The sequence below is a fragment of the Carcharhinus amblyrhynchos genome, unplaced genomic scaffold (genome assembly GCF_965287045.1).
Source record: "Carcharhinus amblyrhynchos unplaced genomic scaffold, sCarAmb.v2.hapA scaffold_41, whole genome shotgun sequence".
Lineage (NCBI taxonomy): Eukaryota > Metazoa > Chordata > Chondrichthyes > Carcharhiniformes > Carcharhinidae > Carcharhinus > Carcharhinus amblyrhynchos.
The window spans coordinates 4,024,725-4,038,703 of NW_027649782.1; the positions used below are offsets into that span (position 1 = coordinate 4,024,725).

Below are 13,979 nucleotides of genomic sequence, written 5' to 3' on the forward strand. Positions count from 1 at the left end.
AGAGATACTGGACAGCATTGGTTATAATCTTCCAAAATTCCTTGGATCCTGGAGAAGTAAAAAGTCTGACAACACCAGGTCTTAGTCCAACCGATTTATTTGATAATACTCACAAGCTTTCGAGGGGACTGCCTCTTCGTCAGGTGAATGGAGAGTTCTGGCCTCAGACAGAGCATATAAAGCACAGACAGTTTAGAGGTTACTGATTAGAATGCGAATCCTTACACCTAACCTGCTGTTCAAGACCTGAAGTGGCCGACAATGTGAGTGGAAGGAGCACTGATCACAGGTTAAAGAGATGTGTATTGTCTCCAGACAGTACAGTAAGTGAGGTTTTGCAAACCCAGGCAAGTCACGGGGGTTACAGATAGTGCGACATGAACCCAAGATCCCTGTTGAGACCGACCTCATGTGTGCGGAACTTGGCTATCAGTCTCTGTTCAGCGACTCTGCGCTGTCGTGTGTCGTGAAGGCCGCCTTGGAGAATGCTTACCCGAAGGTCAGAGGCTGAATGCCCGTGACCACTGAAGTGTTCGCCAACAGGAAGGGAACAGTCTTGCCTGGTGATTGTCGAGCGATTCTAATCAGTAATCTCTAAACTGTCCGTGCTTTATATGCTCTGTCCGAGGCCAGAACTCTCCATTTACCTGACGAAGAGGGAGTCCCCTCGAAAGCTTGTGAGTATTATCAAATAAATCGGTTGGACTAAAACCTGGTGTTGTCAGACTTTTTACTGTGTTTACGCCAGTCCAACGCCGGCATTCCCACATCCTGGAGAAGTATCAGGGGATTGGAAAGCTGCCAACGTGACACCTCTATTCAAAAAAAAAGAGGCAAAGAAGCATAGGCTGATTAGCTGACCATTACTGTTAGAAAAATGATGGAATCAATTATTAAGGATGGAATAGTGGCATATTCGGAAAATCACAATCTAATCAAGCAGAATCAGTGTGGCTTCATGAAAGGGAAATCACGTTTCACTAATATTTTTGAGGAAGTCTCAACCAGAGTGGTTCAAGGGGAAGCAGTAGCTGTGTTGTATTTAGATTCCCAGAAAGTATTTGACAAGGTTCCTCACAAAAGGTTAAGTCATGAGATAAAAGGCCATGGTGTTGGGGATAGATAGAGGTGGGGAATAAGGGGTTATTTTTCAGGTTGGTGGCCTGTAACCAGTGGGGTCCCACAGGGATCAGTGTGGGACTGGAACTGTTTACAACACATGGAGGGAAAAAAGTGAATGTATTGCAGCCAAATTTGCAGATGATACAAAAATTAGTGGGAAGATAAATTGGGGGGTTACAAATAGCTTACAAAGAGATACTGATATTGGTTAGCCAATGGGGTATAATGTGGAAGAATGTGAAGTTGTTCATTTTGGAAGGGAGAACAAAAGAAGAGAGTATTATTTAAATGGAGAAAAACTGCAGAAAGCAGACCTGGGGGGACTTGTGTACAAAACACAGAAATCTAGCACAGAGGTACAGCAGGTAATCAGGAAGGCTAATGGAATGTTGGCCCTTATTTCAAGTGGTTTGGAGTACAAGAATGGGGAAGTCTTGCTGCAACTGTACAGGGTACTGGTGAGACCACATCTGAAACACCAAGAGCAGTTTTGATCCCCTTATTTAAGGAAAGATATTGGGCCCGATTTTATCATTGCGTCGTGCCCGTTTTCGGGCGAAAAACGTGGTAAAGTCGGGTGTGAGGCCATTAACGTGATCTGTGCCTGCATCCACGCAGATGGCCACTTTACATTTGCATGCATTTAAACTGAATTAGTGAACTGCCTGCCCAACTTCCCCCTTTACCACTGCGTTTACCAATCTGGAATTGCACCGAAATGGACATGCTGAATAGAAGTCTAAATTGGGTGCTCCAGCTGCTGAAGAGGTAAGTTCAGAGCTTCCGACGGTTCTCTGACTCAGACTGGTGGTGGAGGGGGAGGCAGGCCGGCCTGATTGTTCTCTGGTGGCGGCGGGGGTGGGGGGAGAAGAGAGGCCCGATCGTTGTCTGGTTGGGGGGGGGGGTGCTCAGATCGTTTTCTGGTGGGGTGCAAGAGGAGGAGGGAGGAGGAACGGATCCCAAAACCGTTCTTTGGTTGGGGGTGGGGAGGGAGAAGGAGGCAGGTTAGTTGTACCTCTGGAGAGCGGGGTGGGAGGGGGCTGGGAAGTGAGGCCTGACCATTCTCTAGTTTGGGGGGGGGGGGAACGGGGAAGAGAGAAGCGGGTAAGTTGCATCTTTGATTGGGGGGGGGGGGGGGGCGGTGCCAAATGGACTTGTGGTGGGTGGTCACCGGGGTTGGGGGGGGGGGGAGGGCGCTGTGGGTCCACTGCCACTCTGAGGGCCATCGGTGGGGGGGGGGGGGCAAAGGAGCAGGGGGTCATGATCTGTCTGGGTAGCGGGGTAGGTAGATAAGCGGGACAGCGATGTCTCTGGGGGCCATCGCTCTCATTTTTTGCTCCTGAGTTGCTTTCTCTGCTTTCTGTGGCCCGGGAACGATCTGACACGGGCATGCTATTTCAAATTTTTTTTTCTAATTGCGCCCCTGCAGTTCAGAGCTCCGATCATTTCAGACACGCTCAGCCCCGCCCACAGCGCGATTCAGACCCGCGGTTCTTTTTTCAGGCTGAGTGCGTATGGGGGAGCCTGAAAGCAGATTTCCAAGTCGGATCTGAATTGCGCCCAGATTCAGCACTTAGAATGAAAATGGTCAAATCGGGCTCATTATTCCACTGGAAGCAGTTCAGAGAAGGTTCACTAGGATGACCCCAGTATGGAGGGATTGTCTTAATGAGGAAAGGTTAAACAGGTTGGGACTTATTGGAATTTGGAAGAACGAGCGGTGATCTCATTGAAACCTACAGGATTTCTAAAGGGTTTGACAGGGTAAACACTGAGAGATTGTTTCCCTTCATGGGAGAGGCTAAGACCAGACGGAAGCGTCTTAGAATAAAGGGACATTAATTTAACACTAAGATGAGGAGGAATTTACTCTCAGAAGTTCCAAGACTCCTTGCCACAGAAGAAATTCACGGAATTTCTTTTATGGCAGTTAGTCTTCGGAACTCCTTGCCTCAGAGATCTGGGGGGGACAGAGTCTTTGTGTATATTTAAGGGTGAGATGGATAGATTTGTGATCAGTAAGACAATCAAGGATTACGGGAAAAGGCAGGACATGAGGAATGTTGGTCGGATTAGCCATGATCCTACGGAATGGCAGAGCAGGCTTGAGGGGCTGAGTGGCCTACTCCTGTTCCCATTTCTTACGGTCTTGTAGTCAAAGTGCCACTGTACCTAATCTCATAACTGGAAAGATAGAAGGTATGTTACAGCTCCACATTAGCCTTCCCTCCGAATGTCTCAGAGTACATTACACTGAAGGAATTGTTTGCTTTGTGACACTGCTGCTCTGCACTCGAGCACGGTTGTCAATTTGTGCACAGTGAGATCCCACAATGCAGACAAATGAAGGATATGTTACCTTGTTTCTGATTATGATATCCAAGGAGTGATGGGCAGAAGTGTAAAACTGGGCTAGCTTTCTGTTACGTGGAAAGATTCCTTCTTAACTGCTGCACTTTTGTCAAATTCCTTATCACTCTGCTTACTCCCACTACAGTACGTGCACTTTGAACACTCATTGTAGAATGCCTCGACATCAGACTCAATAGAGTCTAGGATGGAAGGGAGGGTCTAGGATGGAGGGGAGGGTCGAGGATGGAATGCTCTTTCGGAGAGTCGGGCATGGATTCGATGGGCCAAAGGGCCTATTTCTGCACCGTTGTGATTCTAATGAAAACATTTCAAGGTGAAAAGTCAATTCCTTGTGTCTCCTGAGTGGAAGTGTTTGGTAGCAGCTGCTTGTCAAAGCTAAAAGGGGGACTCTTCCCCCAAAGAGACCAGGAACTGCACAGGGACAGAGAGATTTGGGAGTTTAAACACAGAAATGATCGAATCCTACAATTCAAGTGAAAAAAGTCATCAGAGAGGCGAATGGAATGTTGGCCTGTACCTCGAGTGGGCTGGGGCACAAACAGGAAGCAGTGATAGTTTGGTGGTTGACCGGGTTGGTCAGGCTGCATCTGGAGCGCAGCATTCAGTTCTGAGCAACTGCACCTCACGGCGGGTCTGGAGGACGTGCAGCACTGAGTCAGGAAAATGACACTGGGACAAAAAAAAGAGTTAAAATCATGAGGACGGGTGGCATAAATTCTTCTCGTATTTCCACCAGCATAGAAGTTTGAGGTTAGATCTAATCAAAGTGTTTGGAATGTTATGGAGGAACTATTTCCTTCTGGTGGACCTCCTGAGGAACTAAAAGGGCTCATGTCCGTGGTTTGCTCTCAGTGAGGTCAGCCGTCAATTGTGAAATACATTCACTTCAGAAGCAGTCAGAAATAACTGATAGACCAGTAACATTGTCTTAGAAATAGAAAATCATAGAAACCCTACAGCACAGAAGGAGGCCACTCGGCCCATCAAGTCTGCATCAACCACAATCCCACCTTGGGCTTACCCCCACTGCTCCACACGTTTACCCCATCAATCCCTCCAATCTACATATCCCAGAACATTAAGGGGCAATTTAGCATAGCCAATCAACCTAACCTGCACATCTTTGTTTAGTGAAAAGGGGAGCAGGAGGAGGAGGCCATTTGGCCCTTCGAGCCTGTCCCACCATTCAGCATGATCATGGCTGATCCCCCCCCCGCCCACTTCCCCCTACATCCTTCAATCCCCTTCAGCCCAAAAGCCACATCCAGCCCCTTCTTGAAGAAATGCTGAGGCCAAATGTAAGGCCAGTCTATAACTGTGACAGCTGGAGGGGGTGAGGGAGGGGCGCGTGAGGGTGGGGGGAGGGGGAGGTGAGGGGGGTGAGGGAAATCAGGCCAGGGGGTTAATCAGGGGCCATCGAGGGAATTGCAATGGCCTTCTTTTGGTACAGAGAGTGATTGGTCGCCACTTAACCAATCGAGGAGGAACGACATATTACTCTTGAGGGGCTAGATTCCCAAATACTCTGAAAAGATGAGGAATCATCAGATGTTCCCAAAGTTTAACAAATCCACAGCGATGCTACAAGAGTAAAACCCCAAAGGATCATTGGAAGTAATTTAACACACAATGTACATTATTTAGCATCGAATCGCTCAAGTGGCAAACGGACCACTTCAGTGAGGTGCTTGTGGCAATTTTCCTTTCTACCAAAGGGTTTGGCTCATTGTAGAAATCTTCTTGATTTCAAGGACATCTCTGCCTAGTGAATGGCCAATAAACAGACAGGTGATACTGTCATTGCAAATCCTCATCATAGCTCCGAGACTCACTCTTACGATGCACACACACGCACGCACACACAATTATTGAGATCATTGCATTGCAAGCAAATTGCTTTCAGACCATTCCACTTGGTATCTTAGATGGGCAACTCACGAGCCCATCTTCAGATCTGTAAGCCTAGGTTCACTTCAGGTGAAGCTGCTCCAGCTCCAAGGCTGCCCTCTTCCACTGTGGTCTGCACAGTTCACAGAGGAACCTGTGCAGGTACACACAGTTTTAATGTAAGCTGGTGCTAGCTTGTCGCTGATGATGTGATGTGATAGGCTCTTGGTCTGGCCACATTTCGACTTTTCAAGTTCTCATTCTTGCTTTCAGATTGCCACCCTATCTCTGTAATCTCTTCCAACCTTATAACCCACAGGAGGGGTCTGTTTTCCTTCAATTCTAACCTCTTCAGCGTCTCTAATGGGTGATCACTTAGCCACTGGGGGTTGTACCTTCAGCTGCCAAGCTCTGCAATCCCCTCCCTAAACTCTCAGCTCTCTACCATCATCTGTTTAAGATTAGCCTTAACATTGCCCTCTTTAATCAAGCTTTTAGTCACCTGTCCCAAGCTGAGACTCCAAGTCACAATTCTGTCTGATAACACTCCTGAGAAATGCTTCACAATGTTAAAAGCGCATTCTAAATGCATGGTTTTTTTCTTACTGACTTTGCGGATTTGATGTGGAGATGCTGGCATTGGACTGGGGTAAACACTGTAAGAAGTCTGACAACACCAGGTTCAAGTCCGACCGATTTATTTGATAGTAAACTCACAAGCTTTCGAGGTTAAACTTGAGACCTTTGTGGATTTGGACAGAGTTTATATTCTGGATTCTCCAAAATGATTTTATACAAGTTGGAAACTGACCAGAGAGGGACAAGTCAGTGTGTGACTGGACTGTGACCTGATCAAATTCAGGATGGGAATAATTTATAATTTGGTAAAAGTAAAATTGAAGGAAAAGAAGCAAGACATGTTTTGGAAAGGCAAGTGTCAACATGTTCAGAGATTGGGGGAATTTTGGACAACTTGCGCAGTGAAACAGCCAAGCCTGTGCCATCAGGTGCTGAATATTGGAGAACAGAATGTGCTATAGACAGGCCTGAGTTTGCGAGTACAGATGTTCTGCTATACTGGACACACCCTGCACCCCTGCTCATATTCTGCAAACTTGCACATCTGTTGCTAACATGTATACCTGCTCACATCTGGCAAACCTGCTATAGCCCTGCACCTCTGCACACCTTCGCGTATCCTGCAAAGCTCCTGCAGCCCTGCACACCTGCTCATGCTCTGCTTGCCTCCTGCTACTCTGCACATCTGCTGTTGCCTTCTGCATCTGCCAGTACCCTGCACATCTGTTGCTGTGCTGTGAGATGGAATGGTCTGAAAGCAGTGGGTCAGTGCCTGCTCACCAAGCTCCAGTGCCCAGGCAAATGCAGCTACCTGAAGCTCTTGGACACGCCTCTGGAAGACCTCACCATTGTTGCCATTTCCCATTGGAAAGAAACCAAATATGGACATAGCCTGGACAGAGAGCAGAGAGGGTGGGAAAGAGAGAGAGTGCAAACAGCAAAGAAAGATCAGACACAAGCAGTACATCAAGGGAGAACGACTTGTTTAGCAATGTTGCTCAGAGACCTGTCAACTGGAGAGTTGATTTCATCTAGAGCTTAAGCTTTGTTAATTCCCTCACCAACATCTCCTACTCTTTCTCCATCAGATTTGTCAAAGTCACATTCTATTTTCCATCAAATCCACTTCGCTGAGCCATGGTCGGAGCCTCAGTTTGGAGCACCTAATCATCTCATCAAAACTTGACTTTATTCAGTAGTTCACAAGGCGAATAGCTAGCAGGATTGTAATTACAATCACTTTTAGCACTGACTCAAGTATTATGGTCAGAGATGAGCTCATTGTGAACTCAGAGCAATTTATTATAAATCTACCCTGCTTGGAATGGGCCAATGTAGCAAGTTAGTTGACTATGGCAAAGGAAGATCCCAGATCAAACCGCCAGCTTGTGTTGCACTGAGACAGTGGGCAGGCTGGGGGAGGGTCGAATTGGCTTCCAGCGATGCCCAGGTTTAGACTGGGATGGGAGGGTGAAGTTAGACGAGGCTCCTTTGGCTGATATTTTCAATGGGAGGGATTGGTAACAGAGTACCTGTGGTCATTTGATGGTAATGGAATTGGATTGGCACTTGCTGCGCATCAGAGGGATGCCACCCTCAGCCCACTGACACATGATGAGGGGCCATCCTGGAAAATTCCAAGGAGCTAACAGCGGCCGTGGAACTGTTCAGGACGGGATGGGAGAAGAAGAAAAAAAATGGGGGAGGGAGAATGATGAGCGAGCAGTAAGCACACTTCTAATCTGAAAGTCAGCCTTGTGTGGCTCCTGTAGTTTTCAAACCACATATAGAGCAACAAAAGAGTGTAGGGCCCCTTCAGTAAGCCACTAGCAAAGGCTTAGAGAAAAGTGGAGGTAAATGGTCTTTTGTTTTCCCATCCATTGTCTCTATCTAAGAGGAAATCAGGGAGTGGCACACTGGTTAGCACTGCTGCCTCACAACACCAGGGATCAGGGTTCCTGCCTTGGGTGACTGTCTGCATGGTGTGTGTGTGTGTGTGTGGGTTCCCTTCAGGTACTACAGTTTTCCTCCCACATTCCAAAGATGTGCAGGCTAGGTGGCCATGCTAAACTTCCCCTTAATATAAGGGCAATAACCAGGTAAATACATAGGGTTACAGGGATAGGCCCTGAGTGAGAACATTGTCAGTGCAGGCTCGATGGGCTGAATGGCCTCCTTCTACACTGTTGGGATTCTCTGCACTGTGATTTCCTGAGATCTGCTCCCTTGGTAGAGTGGCTGATCTCTGACTCTCTCCGCATGCTTTTGTCTGTATCCACAGGACTGTTCTTGGGTAGGTTTTGATGAATGAGGACCTACCTTCCCAGAGACAGCAATAAGTGAAATATTTATGAATATTAAATATTTATCCAACGAGAGACAGCAAGTTATTTTGGTATTCTGCCTCTTCCTTGGTTCAGGCCCAGATATATCAAAGGATTGGTAACACAGCAATGCATTTTCAGAGGATTTGTTAAGTTTTTACATAAACCAGAGTACACAAGCCAGAGTCAAATTTCTACTGTGGTTAGAAATCCCATAATCACAGCAATCTGCAAGTAGCCTGTCTATATTTTGAGAATATATTTTTAAAATGCACAGAGTGTGGCTTACACATAACTAACCCTATGGTATCCACTATACTGAAACTGTGGATGCTTGGCTCAGAGCTTACACCTCGGTCTCCAGTTAACCGATCAAGACCCAAACCAAATGCTTGGCTTTCGGAAAGGTCTTTCTTTCTGTTCATTCACAGGATGTTGGCGTCTCTGGCAAGGTCAGCATTTATTGCCCATCCCAAACTGCCTTTGAGAAGATGGGTGAGCTGCCTTCTCGAACCACTGCAGGCTGTGTAATGTAGGTACACCCGCAGGGCTATTAAGGAGCGTTTGACCCAAACACAATGATATATTTCCAAGTCAGGACAGTGAGTGGCTTGGAGGGGAAACTTGCTGGTGAAGGTGTTCCAGTATGACTGCTGCCCTCGTCAGCCATTCAGTTGCATCTCAAACACATTCACTTTCTACTTTTGTGTAGAATTTCGCTCCGTTGAATGTGCGCAGAATCAGCATTGACGAGACCCACAGTAACGTCAGAATGAACAATCGGAGTAGAATGTGTATTTGAGGACTGATAACATCAGATACTGACAATATTTTATTATTCTCAAGACCAAATTTTATTCTCAAGATGTTTTCTCTGTCCCCTCACATCTGTTCCTGAAAACTAAGGTTTCTGCATTATTGGAAAATTCTCCAGCCAATTTCGCAAACAGGTAGGACAGGGAATCTTTGTATCTTGTGACACAAGGGCTAGTTTTAAGATTTGGGATTGTTGCAGCTGCTGATATGACTTACCATTTAAACTCTCCGAGGCTACAGGAACTGTGGGCTATCATGATGGATGATTCTTTGGAGATGATTGTTTAGAATGTGTCCCAAATCTATCAAAAACACACTTCACCCACAAAGTGGAAGATACTCCAAAACGAGAAGTCAAAAAACATAAACTTCTAACTAAGAACCAATGGTCAAAAGCTTGTATTTTCCTACCTTTGTAATTATATTAACACAACATTTACGCATTACACTCCTGCCATCACTCTTGCTCAGTTTCACAAAATGTGGTGGGTGAATTGGTCTTTTGTACAAAGCGTGCAGGAAGGTTTTTTGACTCAGTATGTAGATAGGCCAACGAGAGGTGAGGCTATATTGGATTTGGTGCTGGGAAATGAGCCAGACCAGGTGCTAGACTTGGAAGTTGGTGTGCATTTTGGTGATAGTGACCACAATTCGGTTACGTTCACCTTAGTGATGGAAAGGGATAGGCATGAACCTCGGGCCAGTGGTTTTAGCTGGGGGAAGGGTAATTATGAGGCTATTAGGAGAGAATTAGGAAGCATAGGTTGGACTAGGAGATTACAGGGACTGGGAACGTCCGAAATGTGGAGTTTTTTCAAGGAGCAGCTACTGCGAGTCCGTGATAGGTATGTCCCTGTCAGGCAAGGAGGAATTGGTAGGGCTAGGGAACCGTGGTGCACCAAAAAAGTAGTTTTGTTGGTTAATAGGAAAAAGGAGGCTTATGTTCGGATGAGACGTGTGGGCTCGGGTAGTGCACTAGAAAACTTTAGATTGGCTAGGAGGGAGTTGAAGAGTGAGCTAAGAAGGGCTAAAAGAGGACATGAGAAGACTTTGGCTGATAGGGTTAAGGAGAATCCTAAGGCGTTCTATAGGTATGTCAAGAACAGAAGGTTGGTTAGGGCAAGATTAGGGCCAGTTATAGACAGCAGAGGGAAGTTATGTGTGGAACCGGAGGAGATTGGAGAGGCATTGAACCAATATTTCTCTTCGGTGTTCACGCAGGGGGACATGGATATAGCTGAGGAGGACGCTGGGTTGCAGGGGAGTAGAATTGACAGTGTTACAGTTGATAAGGAGGATGTGCTGGATATTCTGGAGGGTCTGAAAATAGATAAGTCCCCTGGTCCGGATGGGATTTACCCCAGGATTCTCTGGGAGGCAAGAGAAGTGATTGCAGAGCCTCTGGCTCTGATCTTCAGGTCGTCGTTGGCCTCTGGTATAGTACCGGAAGATTGGAGGTTAGCGAATGTTGTCCCATTGTTTAAGAAGGGGAACAGAGACTTCCCCGGGAATTATAGACCGGTGAGTCTCACTTCTGTTGTGGGCAAGGTTTTAGAAAAAATTATTAGGGATAGGATTTATAGTTATTTGGAGAGTAATGAATTGATTGGAAATAGTCAGCATGGTTTTGTGGCGGGTAGGTCGTGCCTTACTAACCTTATTGAGTTTTTTGAGAAAGTGACCAAAGAGGTGGATGGGGGTAAGGCAGTGGACGTGGTGTATATGGATTTTAGTAAGGCGTTTGATAAGGTTCACCATGGTAGGCTTCTGCAGAAAATGCAGATGTATGGGATTGGGGGTGATCTAGGGAATTGGATCAGGAATTGGCTAGCGGATAGGAGACAGAGGGTGGTGGTTGATGGTAAATATTCATCATGGAGTTCGGTTACGAGTGGTGTGCCTCAGGGATCTGTTTTGGGGCCACTGCTGTTTGTAATTTTTATTAATGATCTGGATGAGGGTATAGTTGGGTGGATTAGTAAATTTGCTGATGACACCAAAGTCGGAGGTGTGGTAGATAGTGAGGAAGGGTGTCATAGTTTGCAGGAAGACTTAGACAGGTTGCAGAGCTGGGCCGAGAGGTGGCGGATGGAGTTTAATGCGGAGAAGTGTGAGGTAATTCACTTTGGTAGGAATAACAGATGTGTCGAATATAGGGCTAACGGGAGGACTTTGAATAGTGTGGATGAGCAGAGGGATCTAGGTGTATGTGTACATAGATCCCTGAAAGTTGGGAATCAAGTAGATAAGGTTGTTAAGAAGGCATACGGTGTCTTGGCGTTTATTGGTAGGGGGATTGAATTTAGGAGTCGCAGCGTTATGTTGCAACTGTACACAACTCTGGTGCGGCCGCACTTGGAGTACTGTGTGCAGTTCTGGTCCCCACATTACAGGAAGGATGTGGAGGCTTTGGAGAGGGTGCAGAGGAGGTTTACCAGGATGTTGCCTGGTATGGAGGGGAGGTCCTATGAGGAGAGGCTGAGGGATTTGGGGTTGTTTTCGCTGGAAAGAAGGCGGCTAAGAGGGGATCTTATTGAAACATATAAGATGATTAGAGGTTTAGATAGGGTGGATAGTGATAGCCTTTTTCCTCTGATGGAGAAATCTAGCACGAGGGGGCATGGCTTTAAATTAAGGGGGGGTAGTTATAGGACGGATGTCAGGGGTAGGTTCTTTACCCAGAGGGTGGTGAGGGATTGGAATACCCTGCCTGCTGCAGTTGTAAATGCGCCTAGTTTGGGGGCGTTTAAGAGATCCGTGGATAGGTTTATGGGCGAAAAGGGATTGGTTTAGGTTAGTGGGTCATTGTTTTGTAACTGGTCGGCGCAACATCGTGGGCCGAAGGGCCTGTTCTGCGCTTTAATGTTCTATGTTCTATGTTCTATCTGCCATTGGTCTATACGTCACTGAAAGCAAGACTTACTTTGTAAAGAGTTACTATAGCACCAGTATTGACCACATAATAATTGACAATAAAGGATAGCTTCTTTAAGTACAGAGGAACAACCTACTTCGATCACAGGCATGAAAATTAACGGCACTGTCTTCAGAGATCTTTGAAACTGCCCTCAGTTCACATCAATTCAAAGAAACCTGGCCAGATGACTGACTCAGTAGCATCCTGCGGGAATCTGAGCGCAACCTTCCAAGTGAATAAAGGGCAGTGGTACCTGTGGTGGTAGTTCTCCTCGATGCTTCTTCCACGAGAGCGTTGGTGAAGGATACCCTCCCGCTCGGCAGTACAGCCTAACTGTGTCGCCTGCTGGTACCTCTATCCGCTGCGGACTGACCTGTACCTGAGGTAGGTTTCCGTTACCTACGGAAACAAGTCGGATAAAATGTTGTGTAAGAATCCCATTCATGGAATTAAAAGACTCAAAAAAATAGAGGTTGACAATTCTTCCATACAGCTATCTTTGAGTGACTCAAATTATTAGATTAATCCAGCCTGGTACATTTCATTTATAGTAATTTTTGTTTTCAATTTTTTTTAAAGGCAGGTAAATTCTAAAATTTACAATAATATGCGACAGGTTTGATGCCCCTCTTTTCAGTTCAACCTGTTTGCCCATTTGTACAATGATATAAAATTGCCCTCTTTAAGATTCTGGCATTCTCTCTAAGCTTCTGTAACTCGTAGGGACTTCTTTAGTATTGTGGGAGTCAATATCATAGAGGGACACATGAAATACAGTAAGAGAAACTCAAATGTGTAACTGAGACAGGGGCCAGAGAAACATGTTCTTAAGGAGGTTGGACCCTATTGAAAGAATGTGGAAGCCAACCCCCAGTTTAGTCTTTCCCATTTTACAATGTCCATAAACAAATGAAATGCACCAAGTGATTGTGTAGAAAAATGCAGAGTCCAGAAAAATACAAATGTTGCCTTATCAAGAATTGTTAATTCAATAAAGACTTGACTAGAATACAATAGGTCTTCACCTGATGTTGCAATAAAGACCATACACCAGATAAAGGAATGAACTAAAGAATAATATACTTCCCAATGCTAGTTTTTAAAGTGAGTCTTATTTCCTCGATCCTCTCAATAATCACGCTCGATTCCCAATCTGAAGAGCTAAGCCTGGGGCGAGGGTAACAGTGTGATAAGAAAATGAATGACAAGGTGCGTGAGAAAGCATGGTTGGGGGGGACAGGGTGAGGTCGAGTAGACACATCGGAATTGCTCTACTGGAGCAGTAATGGAAATAGTCTTTCCAAATGTCACTAACCACAGCAATTAGAAAAGGTTGGATCTACTGTACTCATTGTAGCTTAGCAAAATGAGAGGTGATCTTAATGAAACATGCCAGTTCCTAAAGGGACTTGATAGGGGAGAATGTTTCCCCTTCAAGGGAAAATCTAGAACCAGGGGACACAGTATAAAGATAAGGCATCTTCCACTGAAGAGTTAGAATGAATTTTGATTGATGGGGAAGTTGTGTGGTTGAGGGAGGATTAGGGAATGTGAGTTAAGCCCACAATTAGTTCAGGTTTGTTGACCTTGTTGAATGGTGGAGCAGGCTTGAGGGGTGCAATGGCCTATCCCTGCCCCCAGTTCGAATGCTATTAAAATATTTTCCTTCCAATCACCGTCGTGTATTCTCTGCGGTTTGTTTCAATGGAGATAGAGCTTGAATGATTGAGGAAGGACTTATTGCCTTTATGTTTTAGATAGGGTGGACTCTCAGAGGCTATTTCCCTGGGTTGAAATGGTTGCTACGAGAGGACACAGATTTAAGGTGCAAGGAGGGAAGTTCAGAAGTGATGTTAGGGGTAAGTTTTTCACTCAGAGGGTGGTGAGTGAATGGAATCGGCTGCCGTCAGTGGTGGTGGAGGCGAACTCGCTGGGGTCTTTTAAAAGACTTCTGGATGAGT

General features: G+C 45.9%; 1 protein-coding gene across 7 annotated transcripts in view; it reads right to left on the bottom strand.

Moving 5' to 3' along the window:
* Positions 1 to 13,979, bottom strand: part of hspg2 (heparan sulfate proteoglycan 2) — a 536,580-nt gene that overhangs the window by 138,302 nt on the left and 384,299 nt on the right. For 4 of the 7 annotated variants that reach the window (XM_080181499.1, XM_080181501.1, XM_080181503.1 and 1 more), the window contains 2 exons: positions 12,272 to 12,417; positions 6,773 to 6,853 (listed from right to left, as the gene is read on the bottom strand). In XM_080181499.1, coding sequence (XP_080037625.1) covers positions 6,773 to 6,853; positions 12,272 to 12,417 — 227 coding nt within the window. The remainder of the gene's footprint in view (positions 1 to 6,772; positions 6,854 to 12,271; positions 12,418 to 13,979) is intronic. The other 3 variants (XM_080181505.1, XM_080181504.1, XM_080181502.1) reach the window with 1 other exon arrangement.